The sequence below is a fragment of the Synchiropus splendidus genome, chromosome 2 (assembly GCF_027744825.2).
Source record: "Synchiropus splendidus isolate RoL2022-P1 chromosome 2, RoL_Sspl_1.0, whole genome shotgun sequence".
NCBI classification, from domain to species: domain Eukaryota; kingdom Metazoa; phylum Chordata; class Actinopteri; order Syngnathiformes; family Callionymidae; genus Synchiropus; species Synchiropus splendidus.
In genome coordinates, this window is record NC_071335.1 from 9023267 (window position 1) to 9036041 (window position 12775).

At 44.0% G+C, this 12775-nt stretch overlaps 1 protein-coding gene across 1 annotated transcript; it reads left to right on the forward strand.

Moving 5' to 3' along the window:
• Window positions 1–811: 811 nt before the first annotated feature.
• LOC128755065 (coiled-coil domain-containing protein 40-like) lies at window positions 812–12260 on the forward strand. The gene is made up of 17 exons (XM_053858275.1): window positions 812–876; window positions 1283–1398; window positions 1523–1606; window positions 1847–2066; window positions 4176–4333; window positions 4406–4528; window positions 4845–4966; window positions 5218–5461; window positions 6320–6502; window positions 7187–7432; window positions 7512–7725; window positions 7800–7966; window positions 8039–8130; window positions 8204–8324; window positions 10086–10274; window positions 10345–10503; window positions 11958–12260. Exons 2-17 carry the CDS (start codon window positions 1306–1308, stop codon window positions 12258–12260), a joined length of 2718 nt encoding a protein of 905 aa, XP_053714250.1. The 5' UTR covers window positions 812–876; window positions 1283–1305.
• Window positions 12261–12775: the final 515 nt, after the last annotated feature.

A 12775-nucleotide genomic window follows, 5' to 3' on the forward strand; every position in this document is an offset into this window, starting at 1 on the left:
AAAGTGGCAACAAGGGGCAGAAATTATAACTGTTCTGTTCTCTGCTCATTTTGAGCTCTGTATAACGTAAATATAATTAGTGGTTGTATCACATGCAAAGTAAAGATTAAGAAGCCATGCGATATAACACTTGGACAGACGTCAAAAACTTGTCATGTTAGGCATTTGCGTTGCATTAGAGGAGATTGAAATAAACATTCATCAATTCATTTTTTATTTCAATGCAACATTAAGGGCAGTAAGTGTGAGAACAGGTGTTATTATTCACTTTTGATTTCATTCTCCTCCACTGCAATGTAAATGCCTTACATGACAAGTTGCATGACATTTGTATAACTCTATGTTTCTCAACCAGAAAAGGATGGATTGCTCTCTCCAGGTGAAGTAGGACTTCCTGCCTCAAGAGGAGATGTTTACAAATCTTGGGGTCTTGTTCTCAAGTAGGGGGCATTTGGATTTTATACAATACAACATACAATTGAATTACTGTAGTGGCAAAGTGTGTATTTAGGTTTTCTATAGATATCCACCGGAATGAAAATTATAATTTTATAGCACTTTCCCTAACACACCCTCAGTCCAACATCTATTGCTTCTCCCTCTGTAGTTTGTCTGCTCTTTTGACAGTTGCCACTGGGCCCCCTGGCCAGTGTGCCGTTTGACAGTTTGCTCCATAAAATGTGATCGATGCATGGTGTGATCTGACATTGTATGATCCTGCGTTCTTTTTAAATGAGTCCAGTCAGTCACATTAAATCCATTGACAATACTGAACATCACACTCTTGCCTACAGATTCGAACAATGTCACAACGGCCAAAGTCAAGCCCTGAGCCACACCCGTCTCATGGAGTCTTCCTCGACACGGGACATTTAGGTCAGTCCTATTGAAGTATATTCAATATAGGAGAATACGGTTTATCAGCAAGACTGAAGACTGCTGAGAAAAATGGCTGTGGGATCCATTTAGAGCCCTATGGTACCCCATGCGTTAGTCTTCCGGTGACGCCGCAGCTTCCCAAAAATCTGATCTTGTTGGGAAGTACTTCACCATTCTTGTTGCCTTGTAGTTCAGATTTGGTAAGATACATGTACACCACTGTACTTACTGTAAGGCTGAAGGTGGAATGAACTTATGTTAGTTGCAGTCTTGTGCTGGAAGATGTTGATGAAACATTGTCGCGCCTTCTGTTTACCATGCCCTCTGTCCCTGTCACTTTGTTTTCATCTATTTAAAGCCCCTGCTTTGAATATCTAGAAAGCATTTCACTGTACTCTTGCAGAAAACTCTGGTCAGGATTCAGAGATGTGGAACCTTTCAGGACACAACAGTCCAGAGAACATGGCGGCTGAGCGGCCATTGCAAGAGGAGGACTTCATCATTCTGAATGCTGAACACGTCTGTAGCTTCAAATTCTCAATTTGTTATTAACACAGGTTTCTAAAACAGGAAAATCATTGAGTTTGTGTGGCACATCACAACTAACTGCCACTGCTAATTCATAGGCGTTATTCCTTTGCAGCCGCTGGTCAGAAGGCAGCAAACGGCTCTTAGCAGGCAGCTGACCAAGCAGCTGGACAGAATCAACATGGGAATAAATGAGATGGTGAGTAACGTGTCCTCGAGATCCAGCTTCCTCTTCTTTCTTTGGTTGGATCTGACTGGAGGGGGTGTAGTGCCATCACTTTCAATGTCTGCATCCTGACTCGTACACTTCTCGTCTAGCCACACAGAATAATACCACTGAGTGTGGCTATCGACTTTTGACTCTTGTCTCTTATTGACTCTTTGAGTGATGCTGTTACATTGACATTTGATTCCAGTGTCCTCTTTGTTTGGCTTTTAGATGACTATGGAGAAGTCTGACTCCAAGGCCCTGCAGGAGATTGGTGTGGAGATGTTCCAGGTTCAGGAGCACCTTGCAAGACTGCAGGTCAAACTTGAGGGCTGTCAGCAGGATAAGATTCAGGCTGAGGCAGAGAATCAGCAGATACAAGAGAAGCTTGAGTCCATTAAATCACGGGACTCAATAAAACATGACCATGTTGCAAAAGCTAAAGTGACAGGTGAGCCATTTTGCTTTTTTTTATCATGAAATATCAATTGTGAAACTTTAAAGTAGGGGTGGGGTCGCACATAGACCATTTCATCCATGCTGTGCTAGCAAAATTGGTGGCCGCGCTATCCCACCTGAGGCGTTGAGTGACTGTCTAGTTCTGTGTCCAACACTTTGAGAATGGACAACGAACGCGACGATGCGGCAACAACGGCTATCTTCTTCATTCAGCTATGTTTTTTCAGAAAAAATCCACACCAAACCGCAAGATCTCTTCAGTGAATTACACTGGGTGTTGCTACAATGCTGCATAGGATGCCAAAGTCCACTTCCCAATGTCAATACATTCCGCCATGGGATTAAGGAAGTATTTCAAGGGGATTCACAGACCGTGTTTGAGGAGGCAGCAGGACAGACACGCTCCTCGTCCTGCCTACCGCGCTTCTCTTCCAGCCAAAGGATTAGAACAAACTACCAACCTCTACAGAAGTTCACCTCCCATGTAGCTATATCTAATTTTAACTCAACTGACTGTTATGATAATATATATGACGCACTGGGAGTGAGAACATGTCATGTGAGAGATGAACGTCAAGTGGGGTGCAAGGTGAGCAATGACGATGGCTGCTGATCCATCTGTGAATTTACAAAATGCAGGACGGTAGGAAGGCACCATCCTTCCTATCTTCCTACCGTCCTCGCCCGATTGCCTGGAATGGTGCTCCCGCCTCGTACTCACGATTGGTCTTGGTCTCAGGACCAGTCTCAAGACCACTGATTTGGAAGGGTCTACGGCTTGTTTCGTTCTTGAAAGCATTTTTCCTTGGTCTTGTCTCAGTATCGGGATTTCTATTCAAGACCGGAAGTGACCAATCGAGAACACTATCATAATTGTTAAAAGACGGATTCTGGCCTTTTGTTGAGTTTTGTTGTGCATTCTCTATGATATTTATCAGAGGTCTCAGGAGGATACCCAAGCACCAATAAGGTCTCTGAAGACTGTTGTTCGTCTGACTGGTGCTGAATATTTCAGTAGAAACCTGACTGGTTAATGTGTGCCTGCACCACTGTGGATCATTTGTGGATCAGTTCAACACTCCTTATGTTTTGTCTTGGTCTTATCTCGCTCTCGACCTCCAAATATCTTGGTCCGGTCTCGGTACTCTCCAGTTTTGATGGTGTCTTGGTCCTGATAGGTGTGGGCTTGACTACAACATTACTGCGGCCCCTAACCACTGAGTCATTTTGCTGATCAATGCACAACTTAAAACATTTGACTATGCTCAGCTAATAACCTCAGTTGCACAGCTACAGTTTGTGTGAGATCACGGCTCAACTGTTTTTTTGAAACTAGGCATGAACTTCAAAGCCGATCAGGTGCATGCCTGTGTCACTTCAATCCTGACGAACATGCGCTCTCCTTCTGGCTTTATCATTTGAATTTGGCTGAAATAGTGTGTGTGATGGGAGCACATCATCAGCCACTGGACAGATGTTTATAGTCAGGTAAATTTCAGAATGAAAAAGGATCACATTTCAACTTTATTGCCAATGTTAATGAGGATCTACTAGGACCTAGGAAAGGCCTTTGGTACATCGTGCAATAAAATAAAATAACAAGGGCTGATCACAGATTCATAAGTCTGACGGCCGAGTGGAAGAAGCTGTTGCTGTGACGGGAGGTTCAGGTCTGGATGTCTCTGCCAGAGGGAAGGGGGACAAACAGTCCACGACCAGGGTGAGAAGGGTCAACTCTGATCCCACCTGCACGTCTCTGGGTCCTGGAGACATACAGGTCCTGAAGAGGTGGCAGGTTGCAACCGATCACCTTCTCAGCAGAACATACGATGCGCTGCAGTCTGCTCTTGTCCCTGGAGGTGGCGCTGCTGTACCAGACGGTGATAGAGGAGGTGAGGATGGACTGGATGATGGCTGTGTAGAACTGCACCAGCAACTTTGTCAAACTGCGTCATTATGACCACGAAGGGGTCATCTCAACAGCCATTCATTTTCATGCCATGTAAATATTAGACAGCTTCATGTTGATGCTTGCTGATGAAGAGCTACTTGGGTGAGATGAGAAAACTATATTTATGTTTGATTCTCTGTTGCTTACTAGAGTCCCAGCTGCAGCTGGAGATGAAACGCTTGACACTGCAACTGCTCTTTGCCAAACAAGTCAGCATGGAGCTCAGATCCAAAGTCAAAACCTTGAAGAACGTCAAACACAAAGCTGCGGCAGAGAAGGTGCAGGCTGAAGACCAAAAGCTCAAACAGGTGACCAGATGAAAATTCTTTTTCTGTCACATGTGGTTAACAAATCAATGTGCAATAATGTGTCGCCACTAGGACCTGTATGTGGATCGACTGACAAATGATCTGGAGAAAGTGACCCAGCAGATCAACATGTACCAGGTCCAGACCGAGGCGCTGGCAGAGGAGACACAGGCAGCTAGAGAGTCACTTTCGGAGGTAAAGACTGGACACGCAATGGCTTTTAACAAAGAGTGCGTTCATTGTCTTGATATGGCAGCTCACTTCTTCACTTCCTGCCACTGAATTCAGGACTGAATGTCATTTATTTAAATGTCTCCAAAAATCGCATTCATTTGTTCTAGCCTCTGATCATTAGTGCCAATTGTTCAGCACGATAAACTGCAGTTCTTTTCTAGAAAACTATGAATACATAGATGAAATCGTTTTGACCTTCGACTGAAGACACTTTTACTCACTTACGTCTGTCACCATACTCAAAACATTGACTGGTTGTGGTGGCGTGTGTGAGCAGGTTAAGATGGAGACACAGTCTTTAGCCATGGTGAGGAAGCAGCTCCTACAGCAGTGGAACAACAGTCTGCTGGTTTTGAAGAGACGAGACGAGGCATTTACTGCCATGCAGGCCGCCATAAGGTGAGGACCACATGTTCATGTTTTAAATTTGGTTTTGATGACTGTCTGTTGACATAAATCAAGATCTCTCAGAGGGGCTCTTCTTGCTCTTCAAGGTCATGTTGCTTGGATGTTTGTTCAAGAAGTACTTTTAAAATGAACAACTCTCCCCCCATTTACTGAATGTATAAAAAAACAACTAAAAACTATTGAATACTGTTGATAGTCATATCAGAATCAGTCGGAGAAATTCTCCTCACTGTTTCTTTCAGTGAGGTGGAGCACCAGGTGATCTTGCTGGACAGACAGCTTGAAGGTTACAAGAAGTCCACCATACAGGAACAGGAGGAGAGCGAGACACTGATGATGCGTCTTAACTGGGCACAGATGGACTGTGCCACTTCCAATCATCAGATCAGTCAGAAGCAACTACAGCAGGAAGTTCTACGAGCACGCTACAGCACCTGCGTCCGAACTCTTCGAGAGACCGAGTTGGCCCTCACCAGGCTCAGCAAGGTAACTGCCTCACCAAGCTTGTCAACCTGATACTCTGATCTTCATCTAAGATCATCTATCCAAAATAAACAAGCACTGCCACACCACACAAAACAAGTGTCATGTTTATACTGAACCCAACATGTGAGACACGGGAGACCTGACTGAGGCCAAGAGCCATCCAGGGGCCAATAGTGTGTGTTAACCAAAGTGGCCTTCCCTGTAAAAGCACACGCCAGTTCAGAGTTTGCTGTGCTCCAAAAGCATTCCCTGATTCAACTATGCCACAACTACAGCAATATATTGAGGAAAATAGCTATATTATAAAGGAAACAACATGACTGTGGTAAACTGAAAATTTAATGCATAATAATGTCTTTAAAAAACATGTAATGTAGAAAAATCTGTAAGAATAAAAAGTCTACGAAATAGATTAGTTTAGATAATTGAATGAAGATAAAAATATGACTGTGTCTATTCTCTTCATTAAATGTATTCATTCACTGTACATTTGCCAGGCCTACTTTCACACTTCTCCTTTCTTTGTGACTGTTGCGTTATTTGTCAGCTCTGCCACATTTTCGCTAGTGACTATGTGGTTAGATCCTGTGACAGCATGACATGATGCAGAATCCTGGTGAGCACCAGTTCATGATTCCTGGAAGGGCAGTAATGCAGGGGCATATTAGATGGGGTGAGTTTAGTAAGATAAAAGCATATCAAATGTAAAAAAAACCCAAAAAACAAATTCATAATAACTCTGAGTGCTCTAGTATTGGTCTATTAGGCTCCTCATCTCTTGGAGGACCTCTGTCATTCCTGGTTGCCTTGGATTGGGGATCATGGTTTCCTGTTTTTCCTCTTTTTCACCTTCGGTAGGAGCTCAGCACCTACCAGACTGAAATGAATGATCAAAGGAGACAGCTTGAGAGGCAAAACGCTGTGCGGCTGGACCTGGAGGACCAGATCATGGCCACCATGGAGCAGAAGCTGACCCATAATAAGGCTGCCAAGTATTCCAAGCGCCTGGCTGAGAGGACAGCGTCGCTCAAGAAGGAGAAGGTGAAGATAGCATGTGCTGCACATCAGCAGCAGCAGCAGTGGGCAATGTAGGGATTGTCATATGAGTTTGGGTTTCTTTTTACAGAAGACTGTGAAACTGGACACTGGAATAATGTTCTTTACAAGGATTAGGTCACAGCATTTGCCTGCATTCAAAAGTGACCACTGACACGAACCTTAGTGCACAGCGCCACATGTGCAAATTACATTCACATAAAGATAACTAAACACATGCAAGTGTGTGGGAAAAAGGTTATTTATTTCCAAGCAACTTGTGGTCCATGCTTGTACAGTAAATGTCATGTCATATATACATTTATTCTTGTTGGGGAAACCTGTTCGACAGTGGCTGGACTACAATTTGTTGAAACAGACTTCAGCTGTTCTGTCGTTAAACAAAAAATAATGAAATGACCACAGGGTACTTGTTGAATCAACTTGTACAGTTGGATGAGGAATATGGCAGTGATGAGGAGTGAATATCACAGATTTTCTGTCTGAGCTCTTGCTACGAGAGGAAACCTGATGAGTGTCACTCATGGTATTTTTCTGTGCCTTATTTATACACGGGAAGCAATGAATGTTTTGGTTCTGCTCTCTCTAACATTGTCATGTTGTTCTCAGATACTGCTTCTATTCAGCAGCCTATTGTTGTTTTTAACCATCTTGTGTTTTGCCCCTCAGGTCTCCCTGACGTGGCAGTTGGAAAATGAGTTGGCAGGTGCTGGATTAGAGAGCAGTGTGTTAGGACAGCGTCTAGACAGCCTGGAGCTGATCCAGACTGCCCTCGAGGAAGAGATCGGCACCTTAAACAAGATGGTCACCGGCAGTGAGGCCAAGGTTGCGTCTTCAGTGACACTTATTGGGCAGAAACAGACGGCCATCTCTACGTACAACAGAAAGATCAGTCAGATAGCAGCCTCCACTGGGGTGAGGGTTCCTTCTGACTTGTATTGTACTTTGTCAAGCTTTCAATAGACTCCACAAATATGCTTCTCTATCATTTCAGAATGAGGATCTTAGTCCAATGCAAATTGAGTTGGATGCAAAGAGCAGCGAGATTCAAGACCTGGGTGCAAACATCAGAAGGAACCAGCAGCTGTGGATGGACAGACAGGGAACGCTAGTGGGACTTAGTGAGGAGTTGCAGGCCAACAGCGACACCTTACAGAACCTTCAGATTGAGCTCACAGCCAGGAAGCAGAAGACCCTTCGTCTGGAGGGTATGACACATTTTATTCTGCTTTGTGATGGCAAGGTCAGATATGAGTCATGTTCTTTTTGACTGCCTGAACAGATGAGGTAGAAGTAGAGCAAAGGGAAGAGGCCGAGCTGGAGAGGAATTCAGAGACACTAAAAGAGCTGGAGAAGCTCAACGTCCTTGTGAACAAGAGTGGACATCTGACTGAAGCCTTGGAGCAGGAGAACATGCTGATGGAGAACAACATCATTCACAGACTCAAGGCACAGCTTTCATGTTCAGTATGTGGCGACGGCTAGCGTTGCTGCGACATAATTATTGACTTGTGTGTTCAGGAGGAAGAGCAAGAGTCTTTCGAGCTCCTGATGAAACAAGAGAAGACCCAGGAGGACAAGGAGCAACTCATCAACAGTTTGCTTGAAGCTGAGTAGGTTTTGGAATCAGCTCGTTCTGTGTCTTCTTCAGAAGCATTTGTGACTGGAGTCACTTCTTGTGCGCAGACGACAAATCATGTTGTGGGAGAGAAAGGCACAACTTGCCAAAGAGATTTATTCAACTGTGGACTCTGGAGTTGGTCAGGGAGAGATCCAGGTGATGAAGGCAGAGATCCACCGAATGGAGGTGAGGTCAGATTTGATCAATGCATTTACGTGTACAGTATGGCTGTCAAGCACCTAACACCACTGCTTTAAAATACACTTCAGAAATGTTACGTCAAATTAACTTGAATATGTATTCAGTTAATCTCCAGCAGCATTCATACATTTTTCATATACACAGTAAAACAAATGTATTAAGTCAAAATACAAAAACAACACTACATTCAAACTGGATATCAACAGGATGATAATAACAGTTTTCTGCCACCTTGGTGCAGGGGTGGACCTGGGTCAAAAATTTGGCACTGGACGTCTGGGTCCTGACCGGCCCACTAAAATCTGTTGCACTGAACATACAGTACAGGACAAAAGTGTGGACAGACCTCTCACAACTCTTTACATTGTACATGCTCACTTAAGGCATCAAAACTGCACTATATGACCTAAAATATTTGCTCACCTGCCTTAACTCACATATGAACCCAAGTGCCAGCCCATTCCTAACCCACAGGGTTCTATATGATGTCTGTCCACTTTTGCAACTACTACAGCTTCAACTCTTCTGGGAAGGCTGTCCACAAGGTTGGGGAGTGTGTTTATAGGAGTTTCTGACCATTCTACCAAAAGCGCATTGGTGAGGTCACACTCTGATGTTGGTGTAGAAGGCCTGGCTCTCAGTCTCCGCTCTAATTCATCCCAAAGGTCTTCTATCGGGTTCAGGTCCAGACTCTGTGCAGCCCAGTCAAGTTCATCCACACCAGACTCTGTCAACCATGTCTTTATGGACCTTGTTTTGTACACTGGTGCACAGTCATGTTGGAAGAGGAAGGGGACGCTCCAAACTGTTTCCACAATGTTGGGAGCATGGAATTGTCCAAAATGTGTTGGTATCCTGAAGCATTCAAAGTTCCTTTCACTGGAACTAAGGGGCCAACTCCTGAAAAAAAATCCCACCCCATAATTCCTCCTCCACCAAATTTCACACTTGGCACAATGCAGTCTGAAATGTAGCGTTCTCCTGGCAACCTCCAAACCCAGACTCGTCCAGATTGCCAGATGGAAAAGCATGATACATTACTCCAGAGAAGGCGTCTCCACTGCTCTATAGTCCAGTGGCAGGTGCTTTACACCACTGCATTCGGTGCTTTGCATTGTACTTGGTGACGTGCTGTATGGCTTGGATGCAGTTGCTCAGCCATGGAAACCCTGAGCTCTGTAGCAATTAACTGTGCAGAAAGTCTGCGACCTCTTTGCACTATGCGTCAACATCCGTTGACCCCTCTCCATCAGTTTACATGGCAGACAACTTCGCGGCTATGTTGCTATTGTTCCCAAAGTCCTCCATTTTCTTATGATAAAGCTGAGAGTTGACTGTGGAATATTTAGGAGCAAGGAAATTTCACTACTGGATTTGTTGCACAGGTAGCATCCTATGACAGTTCCACATTGGAATTCACAGAGCTCCTGAAGACGGCACATTCTTTCACAAATGTTTGTTGGAACAGTCTGCAGTTCTGGGATTGATCTTATACACGTGTGGCCGAGCCAACTCACTTCTGCGTTCTGTGAGAGCCATCCAACTTGTTCCCCAATCGGTTGTTGTTGGTGTCTTTGTCTTCTATGAGACAGATCTAGTCTTGGTCTCCACCATCTCTGGTTCTGATTCTACCAAGCTACTACTATCTACCACCAGGCTCTGTCACACTTCTATGCGGTTCTGCCCCACAAGTATTCTTTTCCACCAGACCGATCTCAGGAGTGTCTGGTGTATTTTCCCGCTTAGGTGCGAGTGAACCAGTTGAAGAAGCAGCAGGAGAAACTTCTGAGGGAGAGTGAGGCAACTGTAGCCAGGAGGGAGAGCATCCAACTGCGTAGTGAGATCCTCAATCAAAACTCTCACAAGCAGATGAGCAGTGGTCAGCTCAGTCTCACCATCAACGGCCTGAAGCGAAAGATTCAAGAAACACTGAAGGTGAGTGAGCCGCAATGTACTTGTCTTAGCTCTTACAGAGAGTTCCCTTACATTGAAGCCTTTTCTTCAGGATGTGGCAGAGGGTGAGCAGGAGATCAGGGAGGTACAGGAGAGCCGGGCAGGTTTGAGTGAAAGGCTTGTTCAGCAGAGGCAGCAAATCACTGAACTGTGCAGCGTCAGATATGGTCTGGACTCTGACTTCATCAGCCTGCGAGACATCAAGGACAAGGTGAGTCTTGCAGACAAGACTCTTTTAAAGTCTATAGATTTTGTGCTCTTCTGTCATTGGTTTATTTACTAGTTACAAGGTTGACGTCTCAACTAGTGTTTTGGTTTTTTTTAATAATGGATTCTGAATCATGTAGCGATAATGAATACTGAACTTTAATTTTGAAAACAGAGACAAGTCCATTTAAATAGAGTTTAATTTAGCAGTCTAAACATTTTTTATTCACTCTGCGTCTTTCTTTGTATAAGCTGGTCTTTCTTTCAACCAGTGAAACATAAGCAGCAGAAGGGAAACTACAATGATCGTAAACTATGTCTTATCAAAGGAAATCCGTTTCTTGTCATTCAAGTTTGGAGCACAGGTCAGTTTTAAGAAAGGAAGTGCCGCTATATAAAGCTGGCACTCCTCAGAATAAATTGTCTGAAAACAAACTGCAGAACTTTATTTCTGGAGTGGTATTGGAATTCAAATGTACAATATTTTAAAAAAGGAATCAACAAAAAAACGCATCCAACACCGAGCAACAAGAAGCAGGCCGCCTCTGGACAGCAATCCCTCTGACTTGAGTGAAATCTCACTTGAGTGGAAGTTCACGTCACTCATCAAAGACACTGTAAAAGCTTGTTTGTTAAGCCTTACTTTTCATTCATTTCAATCCCTCATTTTTTAAAATCAAATGTACTGCGGTTAGGAAACAAGATTAGAAAGTTTTTAGTCTGGCATCATCCTTTTTTGCTGACTGAACTGTGACACATATATTCCACTTTTTAAGAAAGAGGAAGTGATCCCATGTCCAGCAGAACAAATGAAGAAAGCAACAGCAAGAAATCTAAATTTGAATTTGGTTCTCATCCTCCGTTCTGCCTGAGGACATCATCCTCTCCTTGCAGCTGCTCTCAACAACTGTATCAAAACGGATGGTACAGACAAATCACACACTGCGCACTGTCATGTGATGCTGAGATGGTCCTACTCTATAAATATCCCCCATACGTCGCCACACGTCATGCAATTGTGAGTGTTGCATTGTATTACTCATCGTAATGAGCACCTAATGCTGTGCTGAAATGCAATGAAATGCAATTTGAGTGCACTTTTTTCTTTTTGATAATTACATACTGCATTAGTCCTTATCTTTAGTGTTTTCCATTGGGACACAAGTCCTGCACTTTAGCCATCACAGAATACACTTAGCCCTAATGTACAGTTTTCAGACATTATCATGAAAAATCTTGGCAGTTTTTGTTTGTTTGTCGTTTACCAGAAAAACTAGTAACAGCTCCAACAGGTCAGTTCTCAACATTGTTGATATCGGAGTTAACAAATGAGAGAATGTGTTCAAAACTGAAAAAAAAGTCACATCATTTTTGGGACAACCCAAAATCTTTTTCCGCCACTCAACGTTTTTGAGGCTACTACAACGTCCCTCCTCATGTCTCTTTCCTCTCTGCCAGAACCTGGCTCACCTTGTGTCCCTGCAGAGCTGGACGAAGAAGCTACTCACAGTTCGACAGGGCGTGTACCAAACATCATGCTCCCCAGAGAAAGTGGGAGGCGCTCTGCAGAGCTTGATGCAGCGAGTGCAAGCCACCGGCCGTGTTTTGCACCATGTCTGCGAGACCTGGCCCCAGTACCAGGAGGCTCTCCGCCGGCCATCACTGACGCTGGCTGCAAGTTCAGAGAGCTTGAAGAGTTTAGAGGGAAATGTCAGTCCCAGAGAAATTCAGAGCAGCAGGGAGCTCCATATTCTGACCTGAACAACAGAGTCAGAAATCATGGCTTCAGATCATGTCGGGATCATGTCATATGGTATCATCTATCAAGCTGACCGTTGTGGTTCAGAGAGGCCTATGACAAGTCTACAGGCCTATGACAATTGAAATATAATGTGTTTAATGTAATGTAATGCTGTCTGGATGTCTCTCTTTCAAGCTGTCTGTGTACCTCAGAAGTGAAATTGCTGATAACTGTCTGCCTTAGTCATGTGTGTGTGTTCTCAACACAAAGCATACAGTTGCACACATTCTTTACCTGCTGTACCTTCGTTATTATTTCAATTTTACACGGAGCAATGGTCATGTACAGACTTTCAAACTGCATATCCATGCGCCATGGCTGTGCTCTGGAGAGGAATTCCCTCATGGACCAGAGACAGCAGGATCTTGGTTTCACTCCTCCACACTTACTGGAAAGGTTAACCAGAGCTTTCTTATCTCATAGGTCACACGGCTCATGTTCCATAGTTCGGCATCCTTTCATCCTTGAGATTTTG